Source organism: Bufo gargarizans, chromosome 3 (assembly GCF_014858855.1).
Source record: "Bufo gargarizans isolate SCDJY-AF-19 chromosome 3, ASM1485885v1, whole genome shotgun sequence".
Taxonomy (NCBI): domain Eukaryota; kingdom Metazoa; phylum Chordata; class Amphibia; order Anura; family Bufonidae; genus Bufo; species Bufo gargarizans.
The window spans coordinates 602,307,147-602,321,236 of record NC_058082.1 but is presented as its reverse complement, the minus strand read 5'-3'; the positions used below and the strand labels follow the sequence as shown (position 1 = coordinate 602,321,236).

At 41.1% G+C, this 14,090-nt stretch overlaps 1 protein-coding gene across 1 annotated transcript in view; it reads left to right on the top strand.

The window, feature by feature from the left end:
- Window positions 1-14,090, top strand: part of CRYBG3 (crystallin beta-gamma domain containing 3) — a 175,928-nt gene that overhangs the window by 83,586 nt on the left and 78,252 nt on the right. The window contains exon 4 of the mRNA XM_044284494.1: window positions 7,097-12,335. Within this exon, the coding sequence (XP_044140429.1) occupies window positions 7,097-12,335 (5,239 nt within the window). The remainder of the gene's footprint in view (window positions 1-7,096; window positions 12,336-14,090) is intronic.

Genomic DNA, 14,090 nt, shown 5'->3' with positions numbered 1-14,090 from the left:
CTTGCAGAATTAACTGCACTTTTAATGTGATGGGTTTCCTATAAGTCAGCATGGTTCAAAAATATCTCAGCCAACTTCACCGGCTGCTGGAGACAAGTCACCTTTAAATAGAAAGTAGAAATATTCAACCGAAACATATCATGGATCACCTTGACCCAATTACACTGCTCATTAACATCTCGTAACAGAAACTAGCTGAGGTCACACAGTTTGTCCTTGTCATTGACTCCATAACAGTGCCTTTATATGACGCACCTTCTCTGAAAATGTTAATGGTTTTCAGTTGTACTTCTTAATGGGAAACCAGTACTTATTCATAACTTTGGCCGTTAGCAACCAGAAAAAAATAACACAAAATATTAAGAGCTACAGAAAATCGGATCCAAAGGCCTCTAGTGTAAATGATTAGAAGTCTGGCAATTATCCCACCATATTATTATTATTTTCTGTGAGGTCTAAAAAGTTATAAACAAAATATGTTGTTTTTACTGTGGTCATGCACCCGGCAGAGCCTCCCATGCCCCTCACGTATATAGCCCCGTGTGCCCCTATATATACAAAGATATTCTCCACTACAAGCAGTACTTTTATCATAGTATAGCTCCATATGATTTATTTTCTGTTGGATTCATGCAGATCCAGAAAGAAATAAAACTGTATAAAATTGGAGACATATGTAAAGTATGGTGGAGGCCACATCGACCTCTGTGGCTCCATCCAAAATGAAACCATAATCCAGTCGTGTCCATCAGCCCTTATTATTGAAATAATAACCTGAGGATGATTTATTTGACTTCTGTGCTAGTTTTCTGACTTAGAAAAGTTCCATTTGCACCAAAATTTTAACTTTTCTCCCTATTATGCCCTTGTCGTAAAATGTGGGCAGGGCATGGAGGTCCGCAGATGGGTCCCTTTTAGTCCAATACATTTTCCTATATGTGTGCCAAGAAACTGGTGCACATTACACTAGAAATCTACATTGGCTTCTTGCTGGTGTAGATTTCATTTTCTTGCCCACGACCACGAACCTCCTGAGGATGTACCAAAATGATTATGAGTGCTGTGACCCTGTAATTAACTGTTATTAAATGGTTTACCAATAAAAGGGTTAACACTGTGGTTCGCTACAAATGGTTTATGTGATTTCTTATACACCATGTAATCCAAAATGGCTATGTATAGGAGGGAAATAGTTGACTGGCAGTCTTAGTAACAGTTGCTGGGTGGTAGGCTGGCCCCACATTTTCCTGGCTAGTAAAGAAGTCTTTTGGTAAGCAAGCCAGAATGAACATGTGTTTTGTGTGTGTTGCTGCCAAATAGGCCAAATAAAGAATTCTTCTCCAGGGAAACTCCATAGCTATGAGTGAAAGCTGCCAGGAAAGCAAATGTACGAAGAGCTAACCTCTGAGAAAGAGCGGAACAGACTACTACAGATAGTTGAGGACCATTAAAGGGTCAGTGTGTGGACATTAAAGCCAGTAAACGTAACGCACACGTAAGACTGTTGACTTTACTGCATGTGGTTTGGGTTATATTGCTTCAGGCACCCGTCACACTGCTGAGACGGATTGGCTACCCGAACTAGGACTGTACCCCACAGTTGGGAACTGCAGAAATATAGAGCAAGGACTTGCATTGCTCTGGTCAATTGGGAAGATTGCATGGTATACCTAGAGAGAGACTTACAGGGGACCATCATATTGCCTATCCCCTATAAAAAGCCATTTGGAAAATGTCTGCCTTGTGAAATATTTGAGAACTGTGCCTGTTGCTTATATTCGCACTGCAATCCTCATCATCTGACCTGGTCATTGCCTCTATCATCTGCCAACCCTTGCGCTGTCCTTCGGTCTTGCCCCCCGTTACCCATTCACCATCAGTGCCCCCCCCCCCCCCCCCCGCTGCCACCAGGCAGGAGATCCTAGAACCCAATGTGTGCTCAGAAGGAAGAAAGGTGTGCCCAGAAGGGAGGGTGTGCCCCTCCAAACACTGCAGCTGCATCCTAAAGGAGAGTTATAGTAGGATTAGCCACTGTGAGGACCACAAATACCCCTATTGCCACTGTCACCACTCTCATCCTCTCCATCATCACTCCAGCATGCTGCAAGTGAAGTATGTACATCAACATATTTCTTTATTACGAATGGCATAAGGAATGTTAGTTTTAATAAACTTTGCTTACTAAGGCTACTTTCACATCAGCGTGGTGCTGTCTGGTTTTGAGATTTGGCACAGGGTCTTAAAACCGCAGCACAGCGCTTCAGTTTTGTTCCTATTCATTGTCAATGGGGACAAAACAGAACAAACCGGAACGCAGTGCACCAGAATGTATTCTGCTCCAGTCTGTTGTATTCCCATTTCCCATGCCGGACACAAAATCGCTCCAAGCAGCATTTTTATGTGTGGCATGGGAGACTGAACAAGCCGTATCCGGCACCCATTGGCTTACAATGGTTTTAGTGTCGGATCCATTTTTTTTATTTTCAATATAATACAACTGGATCTGTTCTGAATGGATGTAGCTGGTTATATTATTAGAACAGAAGTGTTTTGCTGTGGTTTTGAGATCCCCTGCCGGATCTCAAAACCATACACCAAAACCGCTGATGTAAAAGTAGCCTAAGGCTACTTTCACCTTAGCGTTTTTGTGGATCCGTCATGGATCTGCAAAAACACCTCCGTTACCATAATACAACCGCATGCATCTGTCATGAACGGATCCAGTTGTATTATGTCTTCTATAGCCATGACGGATCCGTCATGAACACCATTGAAAGTCAATGGGGGACGAATCCGTTTTCTATTGTGTCAGAGTAAACTCTGCTCTGCACATTGCGGACAAAAAAGCGCTGCAGGCAGCGTTTTGGTGTCCACCTCCAGAGCGAAATGGTGACTGAACGGAGGCAAACTGATACATTCCATTCAGAATGCATTAGGGCAAAACTGATCCGTTTTGGACCGCTTTTGAGAGCCCATGACAGATCTCAGAAATGGAAAGCCAAAACGCTACTGAGGCTAAGTGATCTTCAATGAAAACAGGGAATGATTTGAGTGTGGTACTATAAAATATTTTTTTATTATATATCCAATGTGCAATAAATACAGGCATTTACCACCAGAAAAGTGATGGAAATACTAGGATATCCCATCTTTTATTGATCGGTGGGGATTTGACTTCTGAGATCTCTGATGAAGGGGCTGCAGCAGCGGTTTATGGAGCTTCCAGCTGCTCACTGTGCAGAGAACAGCAGAACAACTCCATTGACTTGACCAACAACACCACAGTACAGGGGGAAAAAAAGCTGAAATGAGCTTCTGCCCCTTCTTTTTTGGGATCAGCTGGGATCCCCAATGTTATGGCATAGCCTAGTGATGTGTGGCTTCATGGATTAATTTGTGCGTGATATAATTTAGTAAGTAAAATATAGACTATGAACAGCAAATAAGGGATGGGTCACTCACACATACTAGTCACAATGGGTCTGATTGTTCAGCATCCAAGTTGTTCCTTATACTCCAAGAAACCAATATATAAATAATTAGACAGAAGCCAGCTCTCTAGACACCAAATACTTCACCTATTCACATTATGGTGAACCTGATTTCATAAAAACACCAATGAAAAATAAAAATAAAAATAAATAAAAATACTATTATATATCTACAAAGAAATTACACAATTAGGAACCCTTCAGGGGCGTAGCTTAAGACTCATGGGCCCTGGTGCAAGAGTTTAGCTTGGGCCCCTCTTCCCTCAGTGCTTTGTGGCCAGGGGGTCAGGGAAGCACATAGCCTTCCTGCTGCCTGAGGCAAAAATTGAACGCCTCCCAATACCAAATTTTTGGCCTAACCCCTTCCCTCCAACCAGAGGTGTGACTTGACGATTCTGGGTCCCAGTGCTAAATCTGTGACGGAGCCCTCCCAGCATGCACTTTCTATAATACCAGTGGCACAAGGGTCTTTGGGCCCCCTAAGGCTCCTGAGCCTGGTAGCTACAGCTACATCTGCACCCCCTATAGCAACGCCCCTGGGCCCCTTGTGATAATACCTGTGTAATTCTATTGCAAACAGATTCCCTCAAATGAATCCACTTACATATACTTTACCGTGACTCTACCACGCCAAGCTCCAATAAAGAAATGTTTTGATGCAACTTGCACAATGATAATGCTATCTAGATATTATAATACTTCAGTAGATAGGGCAGCACGTCTCCAAACAATAATCCGGGTGCCAGCGTTCGACCCTTGATTCCGGGTGTATAAATAGCTGTAAAGATGTATGGCACACCTCTTTATATACAGGTCCTTCTAAAAAAAAATTGCATATTGTGATAAAGTTCATTATTTTCTGTAATGTACTGATAAACATTAGACTTTCATATATTTTAGATTCATTACACACCAACTGAAGTAGTTCAAGCCTTTTATTGTTTTAATATTGATGATTTTGGCATACAGCTCATGAAAACCCAAATTTCCTATCTAAAAAAATTAGCATATCATGAAAAGGTTCTCTAAACGAGCTATTAACCTAATCATCTGAATCAACTAATTAACTCTAAACACCTGCAAAAAATTCCTGAGGCTTTTAAAAACTCCCAGCCTGGTTCATTACTCAAAACCGCAATCATGGGTAAGACTGCCGACCTGACTGCTGTCCAGAAGGCCATCATTGACACCCTCAAGCAAGAGGGTAAGACACAGAAAGAAATTTCTGAAGGAATAGGCTGTTCCCAGAGTGATGTATCAAGGCACCTCAGTGGGAAGTCTGTGGGAAGGAAAAAGTGTGGCAGAAAACGCTGCACAACGAGAAGAGGTGACCGGACCCTGAGGAAGATTGTGGAGAAGGACCGATTCCAGCACTTGGGGGACCTGCGTAAGCAGTGGACTGAGTCTGGAGTAGAAACATCCAGAGCCACCGTGTACAGGCGTGTGAAGGAAATGGGCTACAGGTGCCGCATTCCCCAGGTCAAGCCACTTTTGAACCAGAAACAGTGGCAGAAGCGCCTGACCTGGGCTACAGAGAAGCAGCACTGGACTGTTGCTCAGTGGTCCAAAGTACTTTTTTCGGATGAAAGCAAATTTTGCATGTCATTCGGAAATCAAGGTGCCAGAGTCTGGAGGAAGACTGGGGAGAGGGAAATGCCAAAATGCCTGAAGTCCAGTGTCAAGTCCCCACAGTCAGTGATGGTCTGGGGTGCCATGTCAGCTGCTGGTGTTGGTCCACTGTGTTTTATCAAGGGCAGGGTCAATGCAGCTAGCTATCAGGAGATTTTGGAGCACTTCATGCTTCCATCTGCTGAAAAGCTTTATGGAGATGAAGATTTCATTTTTCAGCACGACCTGGCACCTGCTCACAGTGCCAAAACCACTGGTAAATGGTTTACTGACCATGGTATTACTGTGCTCAATTGGCCTGCCAACTCTCCTGACCTGAACCCCATAGAGAATCTGTGGGATATTGGGAAGAGAAAGTTGAGAGACGCAAGACCCAACACTCTGGATGAGCTTAAGGCCGCTATCGAAGCATCCTGGGCCTCCATAACACCTCAGCAGTGCCACAGGCTGATTGCCTCCATGCCTCGCCGCATTGAAGCAGTAATTTCTGCAAAAGGATTCCCGACCAAGTATTGAGTGCATAACTGAACATAATTATTTGAAGGTTGACTTTTTTTGTATTAAAAACACTTTTCTTTTATTGGTCGGATGAAATATGCTAATTTTTTTAGATAGGAAATTTGGGTTTTCATGAGCTGTATGCCAAAATCATCAATATTAAAACAATAAAAGGCTTGAACTACTTCCGTTGTGTGTAATGAATCTAAAATATATGAAAGTCTAATGTTTATCAGTACATTACAGAAAATAATGAACTTTAGCACAATATGCTAATTTTTTTAGAAGGACCTGTATACAGAGGTGTGGCGTGGATCTTTACAGCTAGATATTATAATAGGTACAGTACAATTATATACATCACTGTTAGTTGCTGTTCACATATGAAGAGTAGCATTGCCAGGTCACTTATCCAGATGTATAATCAGCTATTGTCCTTTGACTTCCAGAACACAAGATGACAGACCAGATATTGCACACAATTGTTGTATACCGCACTGTTTGGGTACAACCAGATGGTGCAGCTTGCCACATGCGGCCAAGCCATGCCCACCTACGCCAGCCAATGACCACATGATTTTACCACAAGATTGTGTACTCATTGGTTGTCGTGAGTGGGCACAGCTTTTTTGCATGCTGCCAGCTGCACCGTCGAGTTGTACTCTTTAAGGGGCATCTGTCAGCAGGTTTGTCCCTATGAAGCTGCCCGGATTACTAAGAAAAACTATGTTTTAATATATACAAATGAGCCTCTAGGAGCAACGGGGGCGTTGTCATTACTCCTAGAGGCTTTGATATTTAATAGACAGGACCAGGCAGTGAAAATCTCATCCTACCTGGTCCTGTCAATCAAAGTACAGAAGCCTGGCAGCTGCAGAAAGAGCAGGGCCTCTAGGTGTAACAGCACCTCCCCCATTGCTCATAGAGGCTCATTGGCATATATTCAAACTTTATTTTTTACATATGAACATGTAACAGGTCAGCCAGAGTCATAGGTACAAATCTGCGGACAGATGCCCTTTACATCTCTTATGAAAGCGTTGATTTGCATAACTCTAATGGGTAAATAAAATGTATGTAGTAGTAAAAAAAAAAAATATAGCACTTTTCTGCTTCTCACCCCACTGCAGCACTGAAAAGTGCCCGGCTTTCCCAGTAGTCTGATTACTGTCTTTTGGAGCTGTGTTAGACAGCTGCTGCACAGGCTACAATACACAATGCTCAATTCCCTTCAGCTGATCACCTCATAGTGGACAGTGGAAGTGACAAACACATTGTACGAAAACGTATAGCTCAATGTATAGCACATATTCATCAGGTGTAACATGTTCACATCCCTGTCACTAAACTCTGAAACCCAAAATGCAATTTCCTCTCTTTCTTTCTTTTTGATCTTCTGTTTTATTCTGTTGTGGTATTTTTTTTGCTAGATTATTTCAGCATGGTCATATTAAACATTCATGTAAATGTTCCCACAGGCTCAACGGACATACCCAGGATGCTCCTTTAATAACATATGGCACCTACCGTGGGTCTAGAAGAATCAGAAAGCTGCTAAAAAGACGAGCTGATGTAAATTCACCAATCTCAGAGAAAGAGGAGACCCCTGAAACTAGTTCTGTAGGAGATGCTAACACAGAAAATTGTCTGATGCTGCATGATCGGGTAAAAAAGGAACCAGCCGAAGATCTAAATGGAGAGGTTGAAATGCCTCCTTCAAAGATACATATAAAAAAGCAATCAAAACTTGAACCTCTTGACCAAAATGCTAAATTGCATAATGATGACAACATAATCCGAAATGCAAAGAACCTAAAACTCACAAATGATCTAGAAACCAAAGACACCTCAATATGCACAAACAGTGGAGAGGTTGCAAATAGCTCAGAGATCGTAGAGGGACAACAACCAAACATTGAGGAATTTCTAATAGCTGTCCCACAACTGAATGGAAAAGGATCCTCTGAAATCATCTTACAGCCAAACACTGATTTACAACCAACTCTTGGAGGGAGTTCAAACATTTCAGGGCATCTCCGACAAAATGTAGACAATGCAGAGGGTCATACCGTGGAAAGCACAATTTCAAGGAAATCAGAGTCAAATAATGAAGAACATTATACAGATGATGAACCAAAGACAGTAGACATTTCAGGTATTGTTGGACATAAAAAACCAAACACCAATGATGTCTCAAAACAGCAGGAAGATCATCAACCAGATAAAGAAAGTGTACATTTTCCAGAAAATCGGCAAAAAAGTATTGATGATGATTCAAAGACTGAAACAGGATCATCTCCAAAAGTAGCAGAGAACTTATTACCTCATACAAAAGAAATGATAAAAGATTGCTTAATAGGTGATATACAAGCAAATACTAACAGTTCTCAAAAATCTGAGACATTTTCAGTAATGGATAATTTATGTTCGTCAGAATTTTCAACAGAAGGCGAAGATACATTCGTGAGAACAGAAGAATTAGAAGACACAAAGGTTCCAGTTGGTTTGGAAAACTGTGTAGCAGACAAAATGCAAAGTGCCTTACAACAATCCCATCTAGAGATTGGAGATTCAGGGGAATGGCCAAATAGTCAGCAAGTGGTTGAAGAGAACTTGCATGTTAAAGAAAAACCACATGAGGATCTCTCTGATAATTTGCACCTAACTACACACAGTGTATCAGGCATGTCAAGTGACAAAAATTATGAAGACTTCAACTCACCAGTTTCTTATTTGAAACCAGAAATAGAGAGGCCAGACATAATAGATCTCCATCCAAACGCACAGTTAATCTCCAGCAGTACAATAGATGTGGAACCAATGGGCAATTCAGTAATAAAAGAACAAATGCAATTACATGGAGATGAATACTTTAACCAACCAAATCCAGACTTGAACATTACAATATTAAATAAAAGTGTATCAGAGTCAGAACCCATGCCAAATTCACATCTACAACTGAATGGGATGTCCGTAACTTCCAAAGATCTGCAACAAATTGAAAGTGTAGGAGATCTACCAGCAAATGCTGACATTATTCCAGAAAATGATCTACAAAATGATGAAGAATTGCTAAAGACTGAGCAACAGCCAAATACCAACATATTCTTCCAGTTGAAAGAGTTAAACGATACAATTTTAGAAAAAACCCGGTCAGGGTCAGAAGACATCCCAAATTTAGATCTCCAACTTAATAAGACCAGAAGTTCCAAACTTCTGGATCATACTGTAAATACGGAAAATTTACAGACAAATGCTAATATTATGCCAGAAAATGGTCCACAAAAAGATGGAGAATTGTTGCAGTCAAATACCAAAGTAAACTCTCAGTTGAAGGAAAGTTCAGATGAATCTCTTTTAAAGTCCAGAATAATTTCAAAGATGATAGAAAACCAGAAACCAAATATACACATTGAGTCAAATGTATCAGATAGTACGCAAGCAGAAGTAGAAGAACCATCAAAGGTCAATTTGTGTCAAGAGACAAATTCCAAAATTCATGTTCCTGAAGTTAACAATGACTATTTAATTGACAGATTATCACAAAATCATGAATTTGTGAGTGATGAGGGGCTAGCAGAGACCAGAGATAATAATAGATTGGTCAATGAGGAAAATATTCATGTTGACAAACCTGATGGAACAGTAAAGGAGCAAGACATAGAAAATGCTATTTTTGATGATCATCACGAAAGCGTAACTGTACCAGAAAGCTGTGTGGATTATACTTCATCACTTAATACGGACCAGGAATCCATAACTTGCAGGAATATTTCATTTGATAATGGCATTGAGTGTCGTTCCCCTTCTCCCATCACAATATCTGACTCTTCATCATATGCCGATTGCAACGATGTTCAATTTGACAGTCCAAATGATTCAGGCATTGTGTCATCACAAGCTTATACACCAGATGAACACTTCCTGATTACAACCTTTCCCTCTGAAATATTCATTAAAACTGTTACTGAACCATTTGCAGTTGACCAAAAGAGTGAAGAGTTTTCTGGGCCAAAAGATGACAGTATTGTCAATGTGCAAAGTGTCCCAAAGATGCAAACTAAGGAACCAGTGATAAACATAAATAAATCATTTGAAGACCAGCATGCATCTCATGGAAATGGAAGTACATCTAACACAGCTAGTGATATTTCCTTTAAAATTTCAACCCCAGATAAAGTGGTCAAATTGAATTCTGATATTTGTATTGCTAAGGTGTCCATGAAAACTGTGAACATTGAAGAAGTCAAAATATCACCCCATGGTTTGTATTCAGATATCATATCTGTAGCTAAGGTAGAAAGCCCAACCTTCACAAAAGAAGTAATTTGTCTACCACAGTCTTCGCCTCCACCGACAGAAAATGCATTTCAGGTTTTTCATGGTGTTGAAGAGCATAAAGACTTTGTTACAAGCAAGACGTTACTCAACCATAGTGGAGAGTATCTTACTGTGAATAATTGTGATAAACATCCGAAAAACAAATTGGACACTGATGAAATGCTGCTATATAAGGACAGTGATGTGACTGTGAATCTCATTAGTGATTTGCCTAATAATCAAAGTGACAGTATTCCACAATATAACTGTATTGAAGAATCACCAAAAATCACAGATAAATCATCAAGCATGCTAATAGAAAATCTAAGGAATAACAATGTAAATGTATGCACTAGTGACATCATAAATGCTCCCCGCCAGGCACATATATCTGATAGGGAAATTATAAATGAGACCTTGATGTCCAGTGATTCATTGAAGGATCTAAAACTTGGTGAATCACTTTCAGAATTAAATCCAGATTCAACAATGAATCATAGAGAAAAGTTGAGTGATTTACTGTTACATTCAGCATTACTCCAAAATGCTGCTGACACAAACGGAATCACTTCTTTACCTTCTGCAAATGCAAAAAGTATCCTTCTAGGCAAAGACGTTTCTAAACCATCTAATGAATTGTTTGAGCAAAAAGCTAATGAGATTATTTTCAGTGTCTTGCATTCTGCCATTGATGAACTTCGAAATATACACCAACGGCGTATGAATATAATGCCTAGTAATAATCACACCCTGACAGATATAAAACTTGTGAAAGAGAATGTAAGTGAGAAACTAGAGGACCATCCTGATGAAGTACTTGTCAAGTGTCCCGAAAAACCTTCTGACCATATACTCACTGAAGACACAGATTTGATTATGTCCATGGCAGTAGGAATAGTAAATGATGTTATATCTTCTTCAAAACAGCTTGTGGTTTCCAATATCTACCCAGATGTGCTAAGTAAAGACTTTACCACCGATGAAGCCACTCAACAAAAACCACCAAGCGTGTTTAATGGCTTATCCATGGACAATCAGCATGACCTAGTTGAGGATGCAACAAATTCAAACCATGTCATTTCTTCATTTGACTATGATAATGAAGCCCATCCTCCTTCTTGTGAAGTCAATTCTAATGATCTTGAAGTGACAACAGAAGTGTCTCTGAAAGTTGAGGCTAGACAGGCCACAAAACCCAGATCTGATGAGTTGGGGTCAAAAGTCACAGAAGACATGAATGAAAAAGATGCGGATAAGACTATAGAAACCAATATTTTAACAAAAACAGAAGTTGAAGAACATCTTAGCTTTTCTAAAAGCTCACCTAAAGCAGATACATACAGCTTAATTAATGAACCTTATATCAATGGCGATCTTATGCTGGATGACATTCATTGTGACAGACAAATGGGATCTTTTTCTCTTGGGACTGAAGGATCTATGGAAGACTTCAATTATATTAATATATGTGAAGAAAGCAGCAACAGATCAGACTTCTCTGACTTCTTACAGTTTTCTGTACATAATAGTAAATATGTTGAAATAAGTGGAAGTGATGATGAGTCAACAGATGAGGAAAAAGATTGTGGCAGTGAACAGGCCTCTGGCAATGATTCTTATGTCCCTGTGCAATCAAGACGTGTCAGGATTTATCCTTTAGCTCTGTCACCGATATATGAAGATGATAGTGCTTGTGACGACAGCTTGTCCAACAACAGTTCACCAAAATATAATGAGGGTGCAAGTAACAGTGGTTGTGACCACACATCAATCTTATCTCTTTTGCAATCTGTGTCAGATCGCCTCAAAGAGGCTGACTTGGAAGAGACGTCTGATGATGAAAGATTTTTAGCACTCAGTAATGAAGTATCTTTTATCAATGACAGGTATAATAAGGAAGAACCAGGGGAACTAGAGGACATCAGCCCGATATCTAAGACTATCCCCAATGTACCCTCAACCCTTGAAGATAAAAAAACATCTTTAGGTACAAGGTCTGGTTTGTTCATAACGAAGTCCTTCGCAGAAAACAAACCCAATCTAGTTTCAGGCCGTCAATCTCTTCTTCTTAATTTGACATCACACTCTAACATCTACGGGTCAAAATCCAGCCTTGAAAGCAGCTCTGTTCCATCTTTGAAAAGTGAAACGTCTGTGTCACCAACAGTTCAAAGTACGGATCTTTCCCCAAGTACAGCTGCTGTGAATTCACTTTCTTCAGAACCTGTACTGCCCATTCAAAGCTCACCTGTAGATCACAAGCCACATATTTCTCCTAAAAGTGTTTATTATCAGTATTTCCATGCTGCCCAAAACTACTTATCCAATATTGAGGATAATGGAAGTCCTGCTCAGGAAAAACTGGAAGAACCAAAGAAAACAGCTGAACCTTATATGGTAAGAAATGTTGTTTCTTATGTTTGTGGATGTGTCCAAACCCACTCTATATATGAGCAGTACATGTATTAAGGTATTTTATTGTATCAATATATATAAGATTATTCACTTTCTATACTATAAGTGTTAAAGCGTGTTCAATAGATTATCCATAAAGGTGAAGAAATAGAAGCTTGCTGTTGAGTGCTTTTTCTTTTTAGTTATACCAAATAACAGAAACCATACTGGGGGAGAGTTATCTAACTGGTGTAAAGTAGAAATGGCTTAGTTGCCCATAGCAACCAATCAAATTCCAGCTTTCATTTTCCAAAGGAGCTCTCAAAAATATAAGGCGGAATCTGATTGGTTACTTCGGGCAACTATGCCAGTTCTATTTTACACCTGTTTTGATAAATCTCCAACAATGTTCTTATGCACAAAATATTGGCTGCTGAAGTAAAGAACTGTTGGCCAAATGATTGGGGAATGTGCATGTTAAAGGGCTTGTGCAGGGGTTTTATATTGATGACCTATCATCAGGCTAGGTCATCAATATCTAATCGGCGGCGGTCTGACACTTGGCACACAAGCCGATCAGCTGTTTGAGGAGGTGGAGGCGATCCATCCAAGCACAGGTTCCTCTTCATTACACAATCGTCTTCTCCTGTGGAGCGGTGGTGTAGTGTAAATAAGTGAATGGAACAAGTACTTGTCATTGCACTGCACCGCCATAGCTTCCGAGACAATGGGCAGTGTAATGAAGAGGAAGTGGCGCTCGCATGGAGCACAGCCTCCTCTTCAAACAGCTGATTGGCCGTGTGTCGGACCCCCACTGATCAGATATTGATGAACTACCTGAGGATAGGTCATCAATAAATAAAAACTGCATCATACATATACAGGGCCGGTGCAAGGATTTTTGCCGCCCCCTCATGTCACTCACTCACTGACAGACACACACACACACACACTGACAGACAGACAGACACGCACTCAGACACTCACTGAATGACGTACACTCACTGACAGACACACATACACTCACTGACAGACACACATACACTCACTGACAGACACACATACACTCACTGACAGACAGGCACACGTTCACTGACAGACATACTCACTGACAGACACACACTCACTGACAGACACTCACTGACAGACATACACCTACCCACTGAAACACACACACACGGAAACTCACTGACAGACACTCACTCACTGGCAGACAAACACACACATATACTCACTGATAAACATACACATACTCACTGACAAACACACAGACACTTACTGACCGACAGACATCCACACTCACTGACATACACCCACAGACACACATACATTTACTGACAGAAAGACAGACATACACACTCACTCACTAACTGACATAAATACACAGGCAGACACTCACTCACTCAGTCAAACACTTAAACACTCACCTCCCTGGGGTCCAGTGTGGTGCAGCTCCTCAGTCCTCCAGCGCGCCGTTTAGTATGCCGGGGCCGGAATGACGTCATATTCCAGCATCACCAAGGGCGCGCGAGGGAGGAGTGGGGAGCTGCTAGAACAGCCCTCCTCTCCTCCAGTAATTTACTGGCAGAGCAGGCACCTGCCATCAGGGTAAGCAGATGTCTGCTCTGCCTTATGTAAGAAGGACCTCCACCTCCTGGCCCCCCTGTAACGGTGCTGGGGGCGGCTCAAGACCCGCTCGCCCTGTCGCCCAGGGCTGCAGCCCCAGTCAGGGGGAGCCCACCAGGGCACCCCCAGCAG